The sequence below is a fragment of the Molossus molossus genome, unplaced genomic scaffold (assembly GCF_014108415.1).
Source record: "Molossus molossus isolate mMolMol1 unplaced genomic scaffold, mMolMol1.p scaffold_m16_p_8, whole genome shotgun sequence".
Lineage (NCBI taxonomy): Eukaryota > Metazoa > Chordata > Mammalia > Chiroptera > Molossidae > Molossus > Molossus molossus.
In genome coordinates, this window is record NW_023425402.1 from 90,638,541 (window position 1) to 90,654,661 (window position 16,121).

At 43.2% G+C, this 16,121-nt stretch overlaps 1 protein-coding gene across 2 annotated transcripts in view; it reads left to right on the forward strand.

The window, feature by feature from the left end:
- The window catches only part of HECA (hdc homolog, cell cycle regulator), a 38,930-nt gene that overhangs the window by 15,234 nt on the left and 7,575 nt on the right, over window positions 1-16,121 (forward strand). Inside the window, exons 2-3 of one of the 2 annotated variants that reach the window (XM_036248201.1) lie at window positions 6,382-6,505; window positions 14,193-15,233. In XM_036248201.1, coding sequence (XP_036104094.1) covers window positions 14,306-15,233 — 928 coding nt within the window. In that variant the 5' untranslated portion in view covers window positions 6,382-6,505; window positions 14,193-14,305. The remainder of the gene's footprint in view (window positions 1-6,381; window positions 6,506-14,192; window positions 15,234-16,121) is intronic. The other variant, XM_036248200.1, reaches the window with a different exon arrangement.

Here is a 16,121-nt window from a genome sequence, read left to right on the forward strand (position 1 = left end):
TTTCTTGGGATTTGGTTGATTAAAAACAATTTGTAAGCTTCATCTTTGAGATACTCAGATTTGAAAATTTTGACTTTGGAACAAATAAGTTTTCCTCATAACTTATTTTTTAACATTCTGTGAGATATATAATCTAAGGATTACTTAGAAGAATTTTTAAAGAATTAATTTGAAATGCTTTTCTCTTGACAGATTTGGAAATACTATTTAGAATTCATTTGAAATATAATCATATATACATTTGTATATATTTACATATTTTAATAGAATGTTATGTAATATGACAGATTTTTTTATGGCAAAATTTCTAGATATTTTGGGTAACTGCTTTATAAATGATACATTACTTTCCCCCTCTAATTTAGAAAGGAGTAGTTTTGAGTCTTTGAGAATGGTCATACTATAAAATTGTATGTGTTCATAAGAGTTAGTAATTGGGAAAGGAATGAAAATCTAGTTAAAAGAACATCATTAGCTTAATAATATATCAGTGGGGTCTAAACTTTGAGTTTACTTTGCAGTGGGAAATGTTATGAAATACTCTCTTGAAAATAAGTCATATTATAACATGCTGTGTTGAGTGTACTTACCTGGTGCACTGCTGGGCCAGGACACAGACATGACTGATTCTTTATTTATTTATGTATTTATTTTTGTTACACGTTTCTCCTTTTCCCCCCACTGATTCCCCCTTCCCCCTCCCTCCCCACCCTGTCCCCAGCTTTGTTGTCCATGTCTATTGTTCATGCATACATGCATATAAGTTCTGTGGTTTATCTCTCCCCCTCACCCCCTCTTCTGGGGATTCTCACTCTGTACCCCACTTCCACGTCTCTGGGTCTACCCCATTCCTCAGACTGTTATGTTCATTATATTCCACAAATAAGTGAGATCATATAATACTTGTCTTTCTCTGTTTGGCTTGTTTCACTTAGGATAATACTTTCCAGGTCCCTCCATGTCATCTCAAAGGATAAGAGGTCTTTCTTACCGCTGCATAGTACTCCATTGTGTATATGTACCACTGCTTTTTTATCCATTCATCTACTGATGGACATTTGGGCTGTTTCCAGATCTTAGCTATTGTAAATAGTACTGCTACGAACATGGGGATACATATATTCTTTCTGATTAGTGTTTCAGGCTTCTTAGGGTATATTCCTAGCAGTGGGATCACTGAGTCAAATGGCAGTTCAATTTTAAATTTTTTGAGGTAACACCATATTGTTTTCCATAGTGGCTATATAAGTAGACATGACTGATTCTTGAGTCTAGTTTTTATTTTTACTGAGGTATGTATAAGACGTAGACACACCTTCTCCTTTGACAAGTCTTTCCCTGTTGCAACAGATTCTGTAGCTTGTTTGTTGGTCGCTGATGCAGAGGCCTGCAGTGTGGCCCCCAGGCAAAAGCTTTGTCTTTCTGCCTGAGTCCCAGCAGAGTGACTGCCAGGTTGGGAGGGATTACTATAAAACACTTTTCCAGGTTTATTTTGAAGGGAATGCAGAGGAGCAGAAAGAGTGTATTTTTCAGGGAGTTCAGCAGTGCAGAAAAGGTACATGGAAGACAGAGGTCGGGAAATGAATTGAGCATTTTGTGCTGGGGTTTTATTAAATACTGTAGTCTTAAAATCATCCTGGGAGTTGGTATGTTGATCCAGTCTGTTGACCCAAACAGGGTCCAGGAAAGGCAGACTGAGCTTCTGTTTCTCAATGTCAGTACTTATTCTGCAGCCCAGTTTGATAGTCTCTATATTGATAGAGTACTTTTTCTTTACATTCTTTCCAAGGAAATTTGCTTTATTCTCATTGACTGACAAGTAGACCTTTGCTCATGACTTATTTTTTAGTTTAGCAATTGTATTAGCTAGAGTAAATTTACCTCATTGTCTATCTTTGTTTTTTGTTTTTATCTTTATTGTTGAAAGTATTACAGATGTCCCTCATTTTTCCCCCATTGATCTCCTCTTTCTGCTCCCAACCCCCTCCTGCCTTCCCCACACTATAGTCCATGTCCATTGGTTATGTATATATGCGTATAAGTTCTTTGGTTTATCTTCCCGCCGCCCCAATCCCCTTTGTCTCTGAGGTTTGTCAGTCTGTTTCCTACTTCCATGTTTCTGGATCTATTTTGATCATCAGTTTATTTTGTTCATTATATTCCATAAATAAGTGAGATCATGTGGTACCTGTCTTTCTCTGACTGGCTTATTTCGCTCAGCATAATAATCTCCAGGTCCCTCCATGTCGTCGCAAAGGGTAAGAGATCTTTCTTTCTTACAGCTGCAGAGTATTCCATTGTGTAAATTTACCACAGCTTTTTGAAATATATATATATTTTTAATCCTCACTAGGGGATACTTTTTCATGTTTCTTCAGATAGAGTGAGAGGGAGGGAGAGAGATGGAGAGAAACATCGTTGTGAGAGACACATCAATTAGTTGCTTCCCGCATGTCCCTGACCAGGGCTATGGATTGAACCGCAACCGAGGTACGACATGCCTTTGACCAGAATTCTTTGGTCCCATGGTTCTTTGGTCCATGGGTCGACGCTCCGACTTTGAGCCAAATTGGCCAGGACGTACCACAACTTGTTTATCCACTTGTCTACTGATGGACACTTGGGCTGTTTCCAGATCTTAGCTATTGTAAATAGTGCTGCTATGAACTTAAGGGTGCTTATATTCTTTCTGATTTGTGTTTCAGGCTTCTTAGGATATATTCTGAAAAGATCACTGGGTCAAATGGCAGTCCCATTTTTAATTTTTGAGGAAGCACCATATTGATTTTCATAGTGGCTGCACCCGTCTGCATTCCCACCAGCAGTGGACTAGAGTCCCCTTTTCTCCATACCCTCGCCAGCACTTGTTGTTTGATGATTTGTTGATGGCAGCCATTCTGCCAAGTGTGAGGTGAGACCTCATAGTTGTTTTAATTTTCATCTGTCTGATGATTAGTGACATTGAGCATATTTTCATATGTCTCTTGGCCATTTGTATGTCCTATTTGGAGAAGTGTCTGTTCAGGTCCTCTGCCCATTTTTTAATCATATTGTTTGTCTTACTTTTGTTGAGCTGTATGAGTACTTTATATATTTTGGATATTAACCCTTTATCCAATGTATCAATGGCAAATATGTTCTCCCAAAGAGTGGGTTCCCTCTTCATTTTGATGCCGGTTTCTTTTGTTGTACAGAAGCTTTTTAGTTTGGTATAGTCCCATTTATTAATTTTTTTCTTTGTTTCTCTTGCCCTAGGCAATGATGTATCGGTAAAAATTCTGCTACATGTGATGACTGATATTTTGCTGCCTACATTTTCCTCTAAGATTTTTATGGTTTCACAATTTACATTTATCTTTTATCCATTTTTAATTTATTCTTGTGTATGGTGTAAGTTTGTGGTCTGGTGTCATTATTTTGCATGTACTTGTCCAATTTTCCCAACACCATTTCTTGAAGAGACTGTCTTTTTGTCATTGTATGTTCTTGCCTCCTTTGTTGAGTATTAATTGTGCATAATGTCTTGGATTGATTTCTGAGTTCTCTGTTCTGGTCCATTGATCTATATACTTTCTCCTATGCCAGTAGCAGGCTGTTTTGATTGCGATGGCTTTGTAGTATAACTTGATATTGGGTGTTGTGATCCCTCCAAATTTGTTCTTCTTTTTCAAGATTGCTGTGGCTATTCAGGATCTTTTTTGGTTCCATATAAACTTATGGAGTATTTGTTGTAGATCTGTGAAGTATGCCATTGGTACTTTAATAGGGATTGCATTGAATCTATAGATTACTTTGATATTATGGACATTTTAATGATGTTGATTCTTCCAATTTGTAAACATGGTATATGTTTCCATGTTTTTATATTGTACTCTATTTCTTTTTTCAATGTTCTGTAATTTTCTGAGAGCAGGTCTTTTACCTTCTTGGTTAAATTTATTCCTAGGTATCTTAATTTTTTGTTGCAATGGTAAATGGGATTTTTTTTTTAGTTTACCTTTCTGAGTGTTCATTATTGATGTTATCTTTGTTTTTAAAGAGTGCAAAGACTGGGGTCAGGAAACCTTTATACTGTAGTTGTGTTTAAGCATTTGTTTCTTTAATTTGGTTTTCCTTATACATAGTTTTTCAGTAATTCTGAGGATTAATATGGGCATTGAACATTTTGAATAAACTTTTATATAACCAGATCATAGCAGTTCTATAATTTGAAATAAGACACTGTTCAAAATTATAGAACTACTTACTATGATCTAGTTTTACAAAGCTATTGGGCACTGCCTCTCCTTACAAACTGGCTCTGTGCTCTTTACTGATCTGTGTATAGTTTGGGTGAGAATGGAAAAGGAAGGCCACCTACTAGCTGAATGACCTTGGGCAGATCACTAAACGGTCACCTGGAAGAGTGGGCTCAGGAAGAGTTTGTAGAACCTGAACCAAGGAATTGCCTTATTTCTGTTTGTGGAACTTGGGTATTTTTAGGAAACATTCAGGAATAACTATGAAATCATTATCCTCATCCTGATTTTTAGCCTAAATTAGGCTTATTTTGGGTCCTGACATGGCTTCTGTTAGACAAGGAAAATGTGAATTCCTACTTTATAGTTAATAATGATATATTTATATATTGATATTGATATATCATTGTCAGAGTGTTGAGGCCAGGAGCTTATAGCTTTCTGTTTAGTTTGAATTCGAGGCTGGGTAGGCTTGTAGGTTTTCACTGAAAAGTAAGGAAAGAGTGGTCTAGGAGAATAAACTAAATGCACTGAGTGAACGGTAAAAACCGAAGTTGTTAAATACAGTTGAAGGGCTCCATGTTTATTTGGATAGAGTGGTTTGTCTGGGTAAAAGCCGTGTGTTTAAACCCTGCTCTAAGCATTGAAACATGTTTAACCGAATGTAATCACCATGTAGTCAGTGTGCTACCCATTTTGGAGCAGTCTTACACCAAACTAACATGAGGGAGGATAAACTACATTGGAGGATAGAATAGATATGCTTAAGTGAGTTTACTGTAGCCCCTATGCTAATTGAAACACGTTGAAAAACTATTTTTGTTTTAACTTTCCTTTACATATCAGACTTAGTGTCTTTTAAAATTTTTAGAAGAAGAGGTGTCAAAATATTTGATAAAATTTATTTTCAAACCTCTAGTTCTTTTCTTTATTAATTAATTTTTGTTACAGATGTTTCTCCTCTTCCCCTGCAGACACCCTTCTCCCTATCCTGCCCTCTACCAAGCATTGTTGACTATGTCCATTGAAAACCTCTTTAGTTTTAAGTTAAAAAATATTCACCAGTTAATCAAGAACTGATTTTTAAACTGAATTTGAGATGTGAGTTGGGGCACCAGAGGGTGGCAGTTAGTCTTCTAACCAGCCTGTATTCACTCTGCCTTCTAATCTGCTTTGAATGTCAGAGTAAGCACCTCTAGGAGTCTGCTTCTCCATAAAGGCAATGAACACTGGCAAAAATGATCATAATAAACTTTTTCATAACTCTAGAAATTAACCAATAATTCTAGGAGTGTTCATTCAAGGGAAATGACTGAATTGTAAAGAACAGTGAATTTTGTTGTATTTTAACTTGATCTATTCCCACTCCCTTGCTTCTGGTAGCTCTAAAATAAACAGCATAGTAGTCATTGGAGGGGGAAGAATAGGTTAGGAGCTCCCCCAAATCCCTAGACCCAGAGAACTCACTGTTTGACCTGCCTGGAAGCTCTCTAAGAAAGCCTCATTCTGAGGGCTTGTCTGTATTTGACCTGACTCAGAGATCACGCAGTGGTAAAAGCCATATCCTTGGGTGTCTGTTGAAAACAATCAACAGTAATTGTTTAATGTGGCAACTGCCTGCAGCAGTGACACCAATTGGGTCAAACAAGAAGTGGGCTAAAACCTTAAAGAAATTATCTTGGGAATGAGATAGGGCCTTTGAAAAGCTCTGACATACTCTGGGCGGTTTGGAGGACCAGTGTGCATGCCCAGAAAAGACCTGAGGAGGCCCTCATTCTCTCCTCTGGACTACCGTGAGGCTCTGCAGAAGTAGGAAAGTAATGGTTAAAACTGAGTTGCAAACTGTTGAAGCATTGAGGGTGTGCCCCAACACGCAAACAGAGCCCCTTAACGAATTTGGGGTGGGAGACTTACTGGAGTGGAGGCCATGATGCACCCAAAAGGAATTTGGGTTTACATTTCATAACAAAAGTACCTTGTACTGTTTTAGTAAGATATACTGCAGGTCAAATCTCCCCACTGGAACTCTGATCTAGAGGAGTGTGTGGACATCATCTATGAAATCTTTCTTAAAAGTTGTCTCTCAGTTGAGCTTTTGGAAGGTATTGAACAGCAGTGAATTATGGCTTGTATTCTGTGACAGGTGCCTGGTCTGCAGATGACCCATGTTGCCAGTTAATCATGCAGCCATATGTTTTACCTGTTGGACAGACTAGGGAAGAGGTAAAGTCACTGGTCTTTTCAGCAGAGGCCACTGGCAATCAGAGGTAAGGAGAGGGGCTGCAGTTCACATGGCCTTCGGTCTCCAGGTACCATTTTGGGCCCAGCAAGAGAGAGGAAGCAGGCCAACGTTCTGGGGATGCTGTGTTAATGCCTAGGTGGTAAATAGGGATCACATAAGAAAATATGATTTAGGAGTTTTTATTATGGCCACATTTTGAATATTTGTGCTGGCAAAGGGGAGGACATTGACAAGGGTAATAAATCAAATTCTGCAGTGTTTCAGAAGAAGCAAGGAAAACACTTTAAAATTAGAATATAGTACTGAAGGCAGAAAATAGTACTGCAGGATGACATGAAGTCTTTAAAAACACGATGTATTTGGAATTCTGTTCCCATCTTAAGAGATGGTGATTTGGTTCTGAGAGCTTCTAGACCTTCCTCTCCTTCAGGGTGAGTGCATGCAGTGCAGGTAATGCCAGGGTGTGAAGTAGTTTTTCCCTGACCCAGCACCCTCAAGCTCAGGCTTGGCAAGAGAAAATGCAGCCTGTTAATTTATTTCCCAGTACAGTGGAAACCCATTATATGCAAATTGATTATGCAGATTTCAACTAATGACATAAATAATACTAATAGAAGCTTCACGTTATGTACATAATTTCAGTGGACACATTTCCCCAAATTATGCATTAAGCCAGCTCGTATTTTCAAAACTAGCAGGTCAACTGAATTGTAAAAATGCTTTGTTACTCAGTGGCATCATCTTTTCTTAGAAAAATCCTACTAACTCTTGGCAATATTATGTGAACTCTTGTGTTTTTTTTTAGAACTTCAAGGATTTTGATGAAATCTGTGTTATTTAAAAATTAACTGGTATAATTTACATCATTATTAGAGCTTTCAAAATATCCAAATGTGCTAATAGTGGTGTTGAAAACCATCCTGAAAATTAGTAACTTTCGAACAGAAATGTGACCAAACACAGGATAATAAGCCATGTTGTCAACTCATGAGATGCAACTGAGAACCGTTAGAGCTAATGCTGGGAATATAAACATCAGTAAAGCAACAGACAGCACACGACTGCAGATTTATGTGTTCTGAGGATGCCTTCCCCACGCTCTACTCCCAGACTGTGGGCTGATGTCTTGAATTATACTTCAGGAACACGTCCCATGAATCAAATGCAACCATGCTTTATGAATCCCTGTTACCTAGGCTTGGAAAAGATCACTTAGGTTGGAAAATATGTATAACAACGTACTTATTTGACATTGAGTAGAACATCTTGGAGGGGTTAGAAGAAGAGAATTCTGCTTCTGTTTCTTTCAAACTTGTCAGTAACTCTTAGTGAATTATTTTGTGCTTGCTTGTTGTGGGGAAGAAATATATTTCTTGCACCTATTTATGTATGGAAATAGGATGGTCACTTGCTGGTGAGGCTTTACTCTAAATGCACTCAAAGTCATTTGGTTTCCACATCAAGTGATAGGGCTTTTAAAAATTGCTTATATTTTAGTGGTGCTTATTACATGCCAGGTACTATTCGAAGGGCCTTATTCCCTTAATCCTCATGGCAGCCTGTCGAGGTAGGCACTGTTCTCTCTGCCATCGTACAGGATAGACAACAGAAGCACAGGGAGGTCGACTTGCCAAAATCTGAGGACGAATAAGTTGCAGAGCTGAGAGTCAAATCTAGGCTGGCTGGGTCCAGTGTCTGTGTCCTCAGTCACCATGTGTGGCCTCTCAGGAAGCTGGAGGTGAAGAGCCTTTTGTCGAACTTCATTCTCCGAGGGGAACTCAGTAGACAAGGGGGCGCGTTCCCATGCCAGAGGAATTACTGTATGGAAAAGATCCATGTCATAAAATAGTTGTGCAGAACCCATAATATTTGCCTTTGGTAATTGGATACCAAAGGGGGATGGACTAGATTATTTTGTTTGAGGAAGTGAGAATGAGGGCCAGGTCTGCCCCAAAGGGAAGTCCAGGGTTGAGTGTAGATCTGTTGAGAGCTCTCTGGACCCGAGTAGTGGGGTGGAGCGCTCTGTCCTCAGCACTGGGTCACCTGGCTACGGAATCTGCGCCGCGCTTTCCTTCAACAAGACATTTATTAAACACGAGTATGATTTTCACAGTAGTCCGTTTGCAAGGATGATGAATAGGAAGTCTCTACCTCACCCTTCTTCCCCGCCAAACTCCCCACCTGCTTGTGATAATTGCAACTATTTTAAGAGGGGTGAAAACACTTAATTTTACAGGTAAAAAGTTGAAGATGGCAGCGCCTGGTTTACGGGGTGCATGTTATGTGGATGAGTTTGTCAGGGGGTTTGGGTTTGTTGGGCAGCCAGTGTAAATTATTATTGTCAGATATATCCCTTTTAATAGATGGGGCACGTAGACCTGAGTGTGGGGGGAGAGGATGTGAAGACTGGGGACAGTGACGGACTTTGCCCTAGTGACCTCAGCCTAGTTTTCCTGTTGAGATTGTTGGCCAGGGTGAGGTGAGCACTGATTATTTTCAAAGGAGCAGAGAGAAATAGAAGCTGAATACTAAATATTTGATGATGAAGCTGTAAAAACAGGCACTGGAGGGCTTATATACGTTATTTAAAACAATGTTGACTCTGCATAAAGGAACATTTTCCCATGTTGCTTGTCAGTCATACTGTCACAGCTTAGACTAATGTCTCAAGAGATGTGCGTGACACAGGCCCTCCCGAATGTGGGATTCCCTTCTCCCCTCTCCCGTCTCCCCCATTAAAGGTTTAGTTGTATCATATCAACCTGTATTCCATTTATACCACTGTGGGGGAGCTAGTCTTAAGAGCCAAGGATTTTGGCCCTGGCTGGTTTGGCTCAGTGGTTAAAGCATTGTCCTGCGGTCCAGAGAGACCCGGGTTCGGTTCCCGCTAAGGGCACGTACTTCGGTTGCAGTTTGTCCCTGGCCCTGGTTGGGTCGTGTGGGTGGCAACCATTTGATGTGTCCCTTTCACGTCGATGTTTCTCTCTCTCTCTCTCTCTCTCTCTCTCTCTCTCTCTCTCTCTCTCTCTTTCTCTCCCTCTCCCTCCTGCTCTATCTGAACAAAATATGGAAAAGTGTCCTTGAGTGAGGATAAAAAAAAAAAGAGCTAAGGTTTTGTAAAGTTAGAGACAACTTTCAGGAAGCAATCAAATGTTTCTACAATATACTGCTAATTTCTTACAGGTGTCATTTTGAATGCCACTATTGCTGTTCCTTATAGTTATGAAATCTTTCCCTCTCTGTTTTGGTTAATTGTAGGACTTAGGAAATTAAAAAAGAGGCATGGCATTATTCATTTATTTACTCACTTTCTAAACACCTATTGAGTGTCAAAACATTAGATAGAAAAAGTAGGAAATATGTTGAAATATAAATTTGTATTTAGTGCGGAACCAGATATATAGGTATAAAGTTATGGTAAAAATCTCATAGGGAAGTTTTTTTATTTATTTTAAATATTTTTTCTTTATTTCTTTTAGAGAGAGAGGAAGGAAGAGGGAGAGAGAGAGAGAAACATTGATGAGAGAGAACATTGATTGGCTGCCTTCTGCATGCCCCCACTGGGGATTGGGCCCACAACCTGGGCATGTGTCCTGATTGGGAATCAAACTGGTGACCTCTTGATGCATGGGTCCATGCTCAACCACTGAGCCACACCGGCCGGGCACAGAGAGAAGTTTTTATGCAACTTGATAGTTTACAGGGCCCTTCCACATATTTAGGGCTAGGCACAAGTAGGTTTACAGTTTTGAGTATGTGCAACACAGTTTATTCTTGTATTATTACTTCCTACGTTGTTTATATTACACTGTAAACCTGTTTTTGCCCACCCTTGTATTTGAAGTGCATGAGGGCAAGCCTTTTCATCCTCCCTTCATAGGTGAGGAAACTGCTCCATGTCAAACAGCTGGTCAGCAGAACTGGCACCTCCTCAGTGCCTTTCCAGTGGGTGAGGCGGGAGCCAGGCAGAGGGGATGAGTTTGAACCAAGCTTAAGGAAACCATGTCTGACTGTAGAGGCTGCCTACCACTCAGAAGGCTGTGTGAGACATAGATGCCTTGTCAGAAGTCCTTCTCTGTTCCCAAGGCCCACCCTGTGACTCACCTGTTCCTAGGAGCCTTGCCCTCAGCCTGGAGGTGTGTGACTGGGGAGGTGTCTGCTGCACACAGTATTTGTATTAAACAAGCCCTTGACTTTGTGTTTGAGGCCTAGCCACAAGGCCACATCAAAGTGGCTGAGCTGTAAACAAGCAGGGCCGGGGGCGGGGCGGGGCAGGGCTCTTCCTTGTGAGTTTTGGAGGGGGGAGAGCAGCTGAGGATGGCTGTGCCGATTATAGACAAGGCTCAAGGGCGGGGACTTGGAGCGCTACCTCCTCTGTGATCCAGGCATATGTCTCTGTTAGAGCTCTTAGCAAGGATTTGCCATCTTTCCAGCTCAGACCTGGTACACAGGAAGAGCGTAGTATTGGTTTAGTGATACATTTGCAGCTTTTTTGGAAAGGTATAAACAGGATTTTTTCCTTATTAGTCAACCTTTTTTTAATGTGAAAAAACTTTTTAAAGAAATATCAAGTCAATTTTAGCTTTTTAAATTTTGGATATTGTGAATGCAAAGTTATAGTTAGGGCATTCTTTAATGTGATTTTACTAGTTATGGGTTAATATCACTTTGGTTACTGCCATTATAGTTCAGAGATATCTCTTCAATGCTGTTCCTCTGAAGAACTGAAGATAGAAGCAATTGATCTTTGTTTAATTGACTAATTAACATTTTAAAGGACACTAAAGGTCATAGACCAGATGACTGTAGTTAATTTACTCAGTTTACAAACCATTCTCCTATTTCTTTTCTGTGCGTTCAGGTCTTCTCTCTTTGTCAGGATTACAGATCTCTCTCTTCTGCTTTGCTTGTCACATGTGGCTTTCATGTGCCAGTATCCTTTTATTGCATCTGTATTTAGCACCAGGTGGGTGCCAGGCCTGGGCCATGGTACCAGGAACACAAAGACGAGTAAGAGGCGTCCTCTCCTGAGTCATCACCTGGTGGGAGCCAGAATGGGGACTCAAATACATTTCAGACCAGGCTGTCCTGGAGGGGTCCAGGATGCGGGGGAAGAGGGGAGTCCTGGTGAAGTTGGTGTCTAGAGGTGGGCCTCAGAGGATGGAAAGCTCTGAGTACCACCTGTGTTGGTATATTTCATCTTTCTGACCACCATGTAAGGTACATGCATTTTTCACACAGAAAATTGACACAAAGAGAAGTTAAGTAACTTGTCTAAGAGCTCACAGCTCATCAGTGGTGCTGTTGGGATTCCAACTCAGGCAGTCTGGTTGCAGAGCCCATGCTGTGAATTGCCACCCTAGGCCCAGTGGGATTCGGACAGACCAAGATTAAGCAGTGTGGATTCCCAGGAGGTAGATGAGGAGGTCACAGTGATCACAGGCATGGAGGGAGACAAGTGGTTAGGGCCATTCTGCTGAGGTCCTGGAATCCCACCCTGAAGGGGATGACAGTGGAACAGTATTGGTAACTCGGGGCCAGCGGAGAGGTTGTGAAGGTTTTGGGGTAGCTTGTTCCCTCTCCCGCATCTGCAAGCTGACCTGAGTTTTCGGCTTTCATTCCCACAGGTGACAAACATGCTTATGCCTCAGCCTTTGAGTCGTCTGCCTATTATCTTTCCTTCCATCTACAGTTATGCTTTTGGTTAAGGCTTTTCTGGAGGGTCATCTGTACTGCTTCTACTTTTTACCCCACCTGTCCCCCGTCACCCCACTGGAACAGTCCTGACTAAGGTGTCAGTGACTGGCTCACTGGTCGTTCTAGTGAAGACTTCTCAGTCTTTGTCTTACCCAGCAGTTCCCAACCAGGGGCGATTTTGCCACCAGGGGATATCTGACAATGACTGGAGATCTTTTGGGGTGTCACAATTGAGGGGGGTGGCGTTACTGGCATCTAGCAGGGGTGCTGCTAAAAACATCAGTCGTACACAGGACACTCCCACAACAGAGAACTGTCCAGCCCAAAATATCAGCAGTGCAGTGACTGAGGAACACAGATCCCACCTGGCACTCGGACATTCCAGGTCCTCTGTTCTCACGTTTCCGACTGCCTTGGTAGAATTCTCTCCTGACTTGTCGTCCAGTGACTTCTCAGTTCACTCCTTATCAGTCTCCGTGGAAAACTCTCCTCCAGCCTTTTCAAAACATTTTTTTCTCCTTTATTGATTTTAGAGAGAGAAAGGGAGAGGGAAAGAGAGAGGAACATCGATGAGAGAGATTATCTATTGGCCGTCTCCTGCATGCCCCCCACTGGGGATCGGGCCCACAACCTGGGCACATGCCCTGACCGGGAATCTAACTGGCGGCCTCTTGGTGCCTGGGTCAGTGCTCAACCACTGAGCCACACCGGCTGGGCTCTTCTCCAGCCTTTTAATGTCGTGTCCCAGGACTCTTTCCCTCCCTTCACATTCTGCGTGGTTCCAGATCTGCGAGTCCGACCCCAGCTCTCTGGGCTGCACACGTCTTTCTCCACCTCGGCGGTGCCCAGGCACTCCCAGGTCAGCAGGTGCAAAGTAGGGCCAGCCCAGAGCCTTCTTCCGAACGTGCCCCTCGCAGTCCACAGCGTCTGCCCACCTTCAGCAGCCAGGCACTCGTCATCGCCCACCCGGTTACTGTGGCCCCTGCCCACTTCCAGCCTCATGTCCCACACTGCCACCAGGGTGAGATTTCTAAAACACCTGGCACTGGGGGGGTCTGTGGCTTATAGTCCTCATCTAGCTTGTCAGCGTCAGCAGATAGAGTCTAACCTGAGCTTGGCATGTGGATCTTTGTGATTAAGCCCAGTGGTTCCCAGCTGGGAGAAGAACTAGCCTGCAAAGGGGCCTTTTGAAAACACTGAAGTGACAGGAACCCAGTGGAATTCCAGTCTCCGTAAACCCTACTGACTTCTTCAGAAACGAGTCCTACTGTGTCACCAAGCCTTCTCTCCTTTGGGAACCTGCTTGGCTTTTTGGACACCTGTGGGGCATGTGGTTAAATGGGGTAGGAAAATCTTGGTGTTTCCACTTTGTCTTGATAGTTTTGGAGAATTCTGTTTTTCCTTCATGACCTGACATGAATTCTGTTAGAACCACAATTAGTTTGATCAAACACCCCTGCCATTAGGTGTCAGACCATTCTGGAAGAGATTGGGGGTGAGTGAGGCCAGTCTGTTCTCTGGTTCCTCTGTGGTGGTCAGGATAACCTAAACCCTGTGATTATGGGCTCCGAGGGCCCTTTGGAGCTACAATGTGGACTGGTTGGTGAAGCAGCTTCATCATATCATCCCCTAGTTCACTGAGTGATTACTTTTAAAAGCACCTGGAACTGCCTGTCATTACACCCACGTCTCAGGAAACCTCATGCTACCTGTTGCCAGTGCTGACATACAGCTGGTGGCACTGGGAAGGGTGTGGACTTTCTGAAGCTTATTGGTGTGTTTTTCAGCATACAACAAATGTCAGAAAATAAATTCCCTCGGTACAACATCATACCAGGAGAAAAAGAGCAAATGTTTTCTAAGCATGTTATTCCGGTGGTGGAAGTCTCAACACCAGACAGATTGGACCTTTGGCCTGAATGGGCTCCTGTGGGATGGTAGCTTTGACCTTTGACGTGTTGTTGGCTGGAACCCCACGTCCTGAGCTGAATTTCTCTCTCTTGTGTTCTCCACAGAAGCCCCCTGTGCCACGCCCTTGATCTGCAGCTTCGGGAGGCCGGTGGACCTGGAGAAGGACGACTACCAGAAGGTGGTCTGCAACAACGAGCACTGCCCCCACAGCACCTGGATGCACCTGCAGTGCTTCTACGAGTGGGAGAGCAGCATCCTGGTCCAGTTCAACTGCATCGGCCGCGCCCGCAGCTGGAATGAGAAGCAGTGCCGCCAGAACATGTGGACCAAGAAGGGCTACGACCTGGCCTTCCGCTTCTGTTCCTGCCGCTGTGGGCAGGGCCACCTGAAGAAGGACACAGACTGGTACCAGGTGAAGCGGATGCAGGATGAGAAGAAGAAGAAGTCAGGGTCCGAGAAGAACACAGGGAGGCCCCCTGGTGAGGTGGTGGAGGAGGCAAAAAAGTGCAGGCCCCCAAACAAGCCCCAAAAAGGCCTGAACCATGACCTCCCGCGCCGGCATTCCATGGACCGGCAGAACTCCCAGGAGAAGGCGGTCAGCGCCGGGGCCTACGGGGGCCGCTCCCCCTGCGCCTCCCCCGGCCAGTCCCCACCCACTGGCTACTCCATCCTCTCCCCTGCCCACTTCAGTGGCCCCCGCTCCTCCAGGTACCTTGGGGAATTCTTAAAGAACGCCATCCATCTCGAGCCTCACAAAAAGGCCATGGCCGGGGGCCACGTGTTCCGAAACGCCCACTTCGACTACAGCCCGGCGGGGTTATCGGTTCACAGGGGCGGCCACTTCGACACGCCCGTGCAGTTCCTGCGGCGGCTGGACCTCTCCGAGCTCCTCACTCACATCCCCAGGCATAAGCTGAACACTTTCCACGTGAGGATGGAAGACGACGCCCAGATGGGCCAGGGCGAGGATCTGCGCAAGTTCATTCTCGCGGCCCTCAGTGCCAGCCACAGGAACGTCGTAAACTGTGCCCTGTGTCACCGGGCGCTCCCGGTGTTTGAACAGTTCCCACTGGTGGATGGAACTCTGTTCTTAAGCCCCTCGAGACATGATGAGATCGAATATGATGTTCCTTGTCACCTTCAAGGTACAGGTGTTGATTCACCTTGCCTGCTTTACATTTGTTGAGAGCTGGAAAGCAAATGATGGGATGCCTCTGTTCTGGCTCAGTTTTAACTGGTGGTGCTTTTTGTTCTAGTCAGGTCCTGGGTAACATGTGAATATTTCAGCTTTGCCTGGGGAGGGGGTGGGGGGTGGCCTGTTCTACTCTGTCGTCGTCACTGTACCAATAGTACAGTTGTCCTGGTGGGTAATTTTATGATTTTGTTTTACTGTAATTTGAAGAGAGGATTCCTGGTGTATAGATTTTCATAATTGGGAGAAAATTTAGAGAAGGAATTGCAAAAAATGTCACTCACTGTAAAGTAGTGGCCTTTGAGACCTGTGTCAGTGTACCCAGCAAGCTATGTATTCTCTCTGATCCTTGTAAGCACATGAAAGTAGGGTCAGAAACTGCCAAGGTGTTCTTAGATTCTTTGAATTAATCTTGACATTTTTGAAAGATGAGACTTTCTTGATAGCAACAAAAGGAAAATGGAGGATTATTAAAAACTCACATATTACCTTGGTAGTGAGGGTTAGGAGCTTATTAATGCTGTGGATGACATGCAGGGACTTGGACATTTCAACGGTAAGTTGAATGACAGAGGGTGAGCAGTCTGTCAATGCATGTGACTCTGTTGAATCTGTAATGACGGCTGTTATATACCTTTATAACTTTAAAAGTGTGCTAGAAAGGCCTGTGGCGAAAATGGTACACCCCCACCTGACCCCTGCTGTCTCCGTTCCCAGGGTTATTAAGTCTTAAGTGGTTCTTCAGGTTTTTACCATCATAATTTAAAGACTTATCTTCATTCTCCAATTTTAGATATTACCTACTGACTTAACCTTTAAGGTGGATGAGTATGTTTTCAGG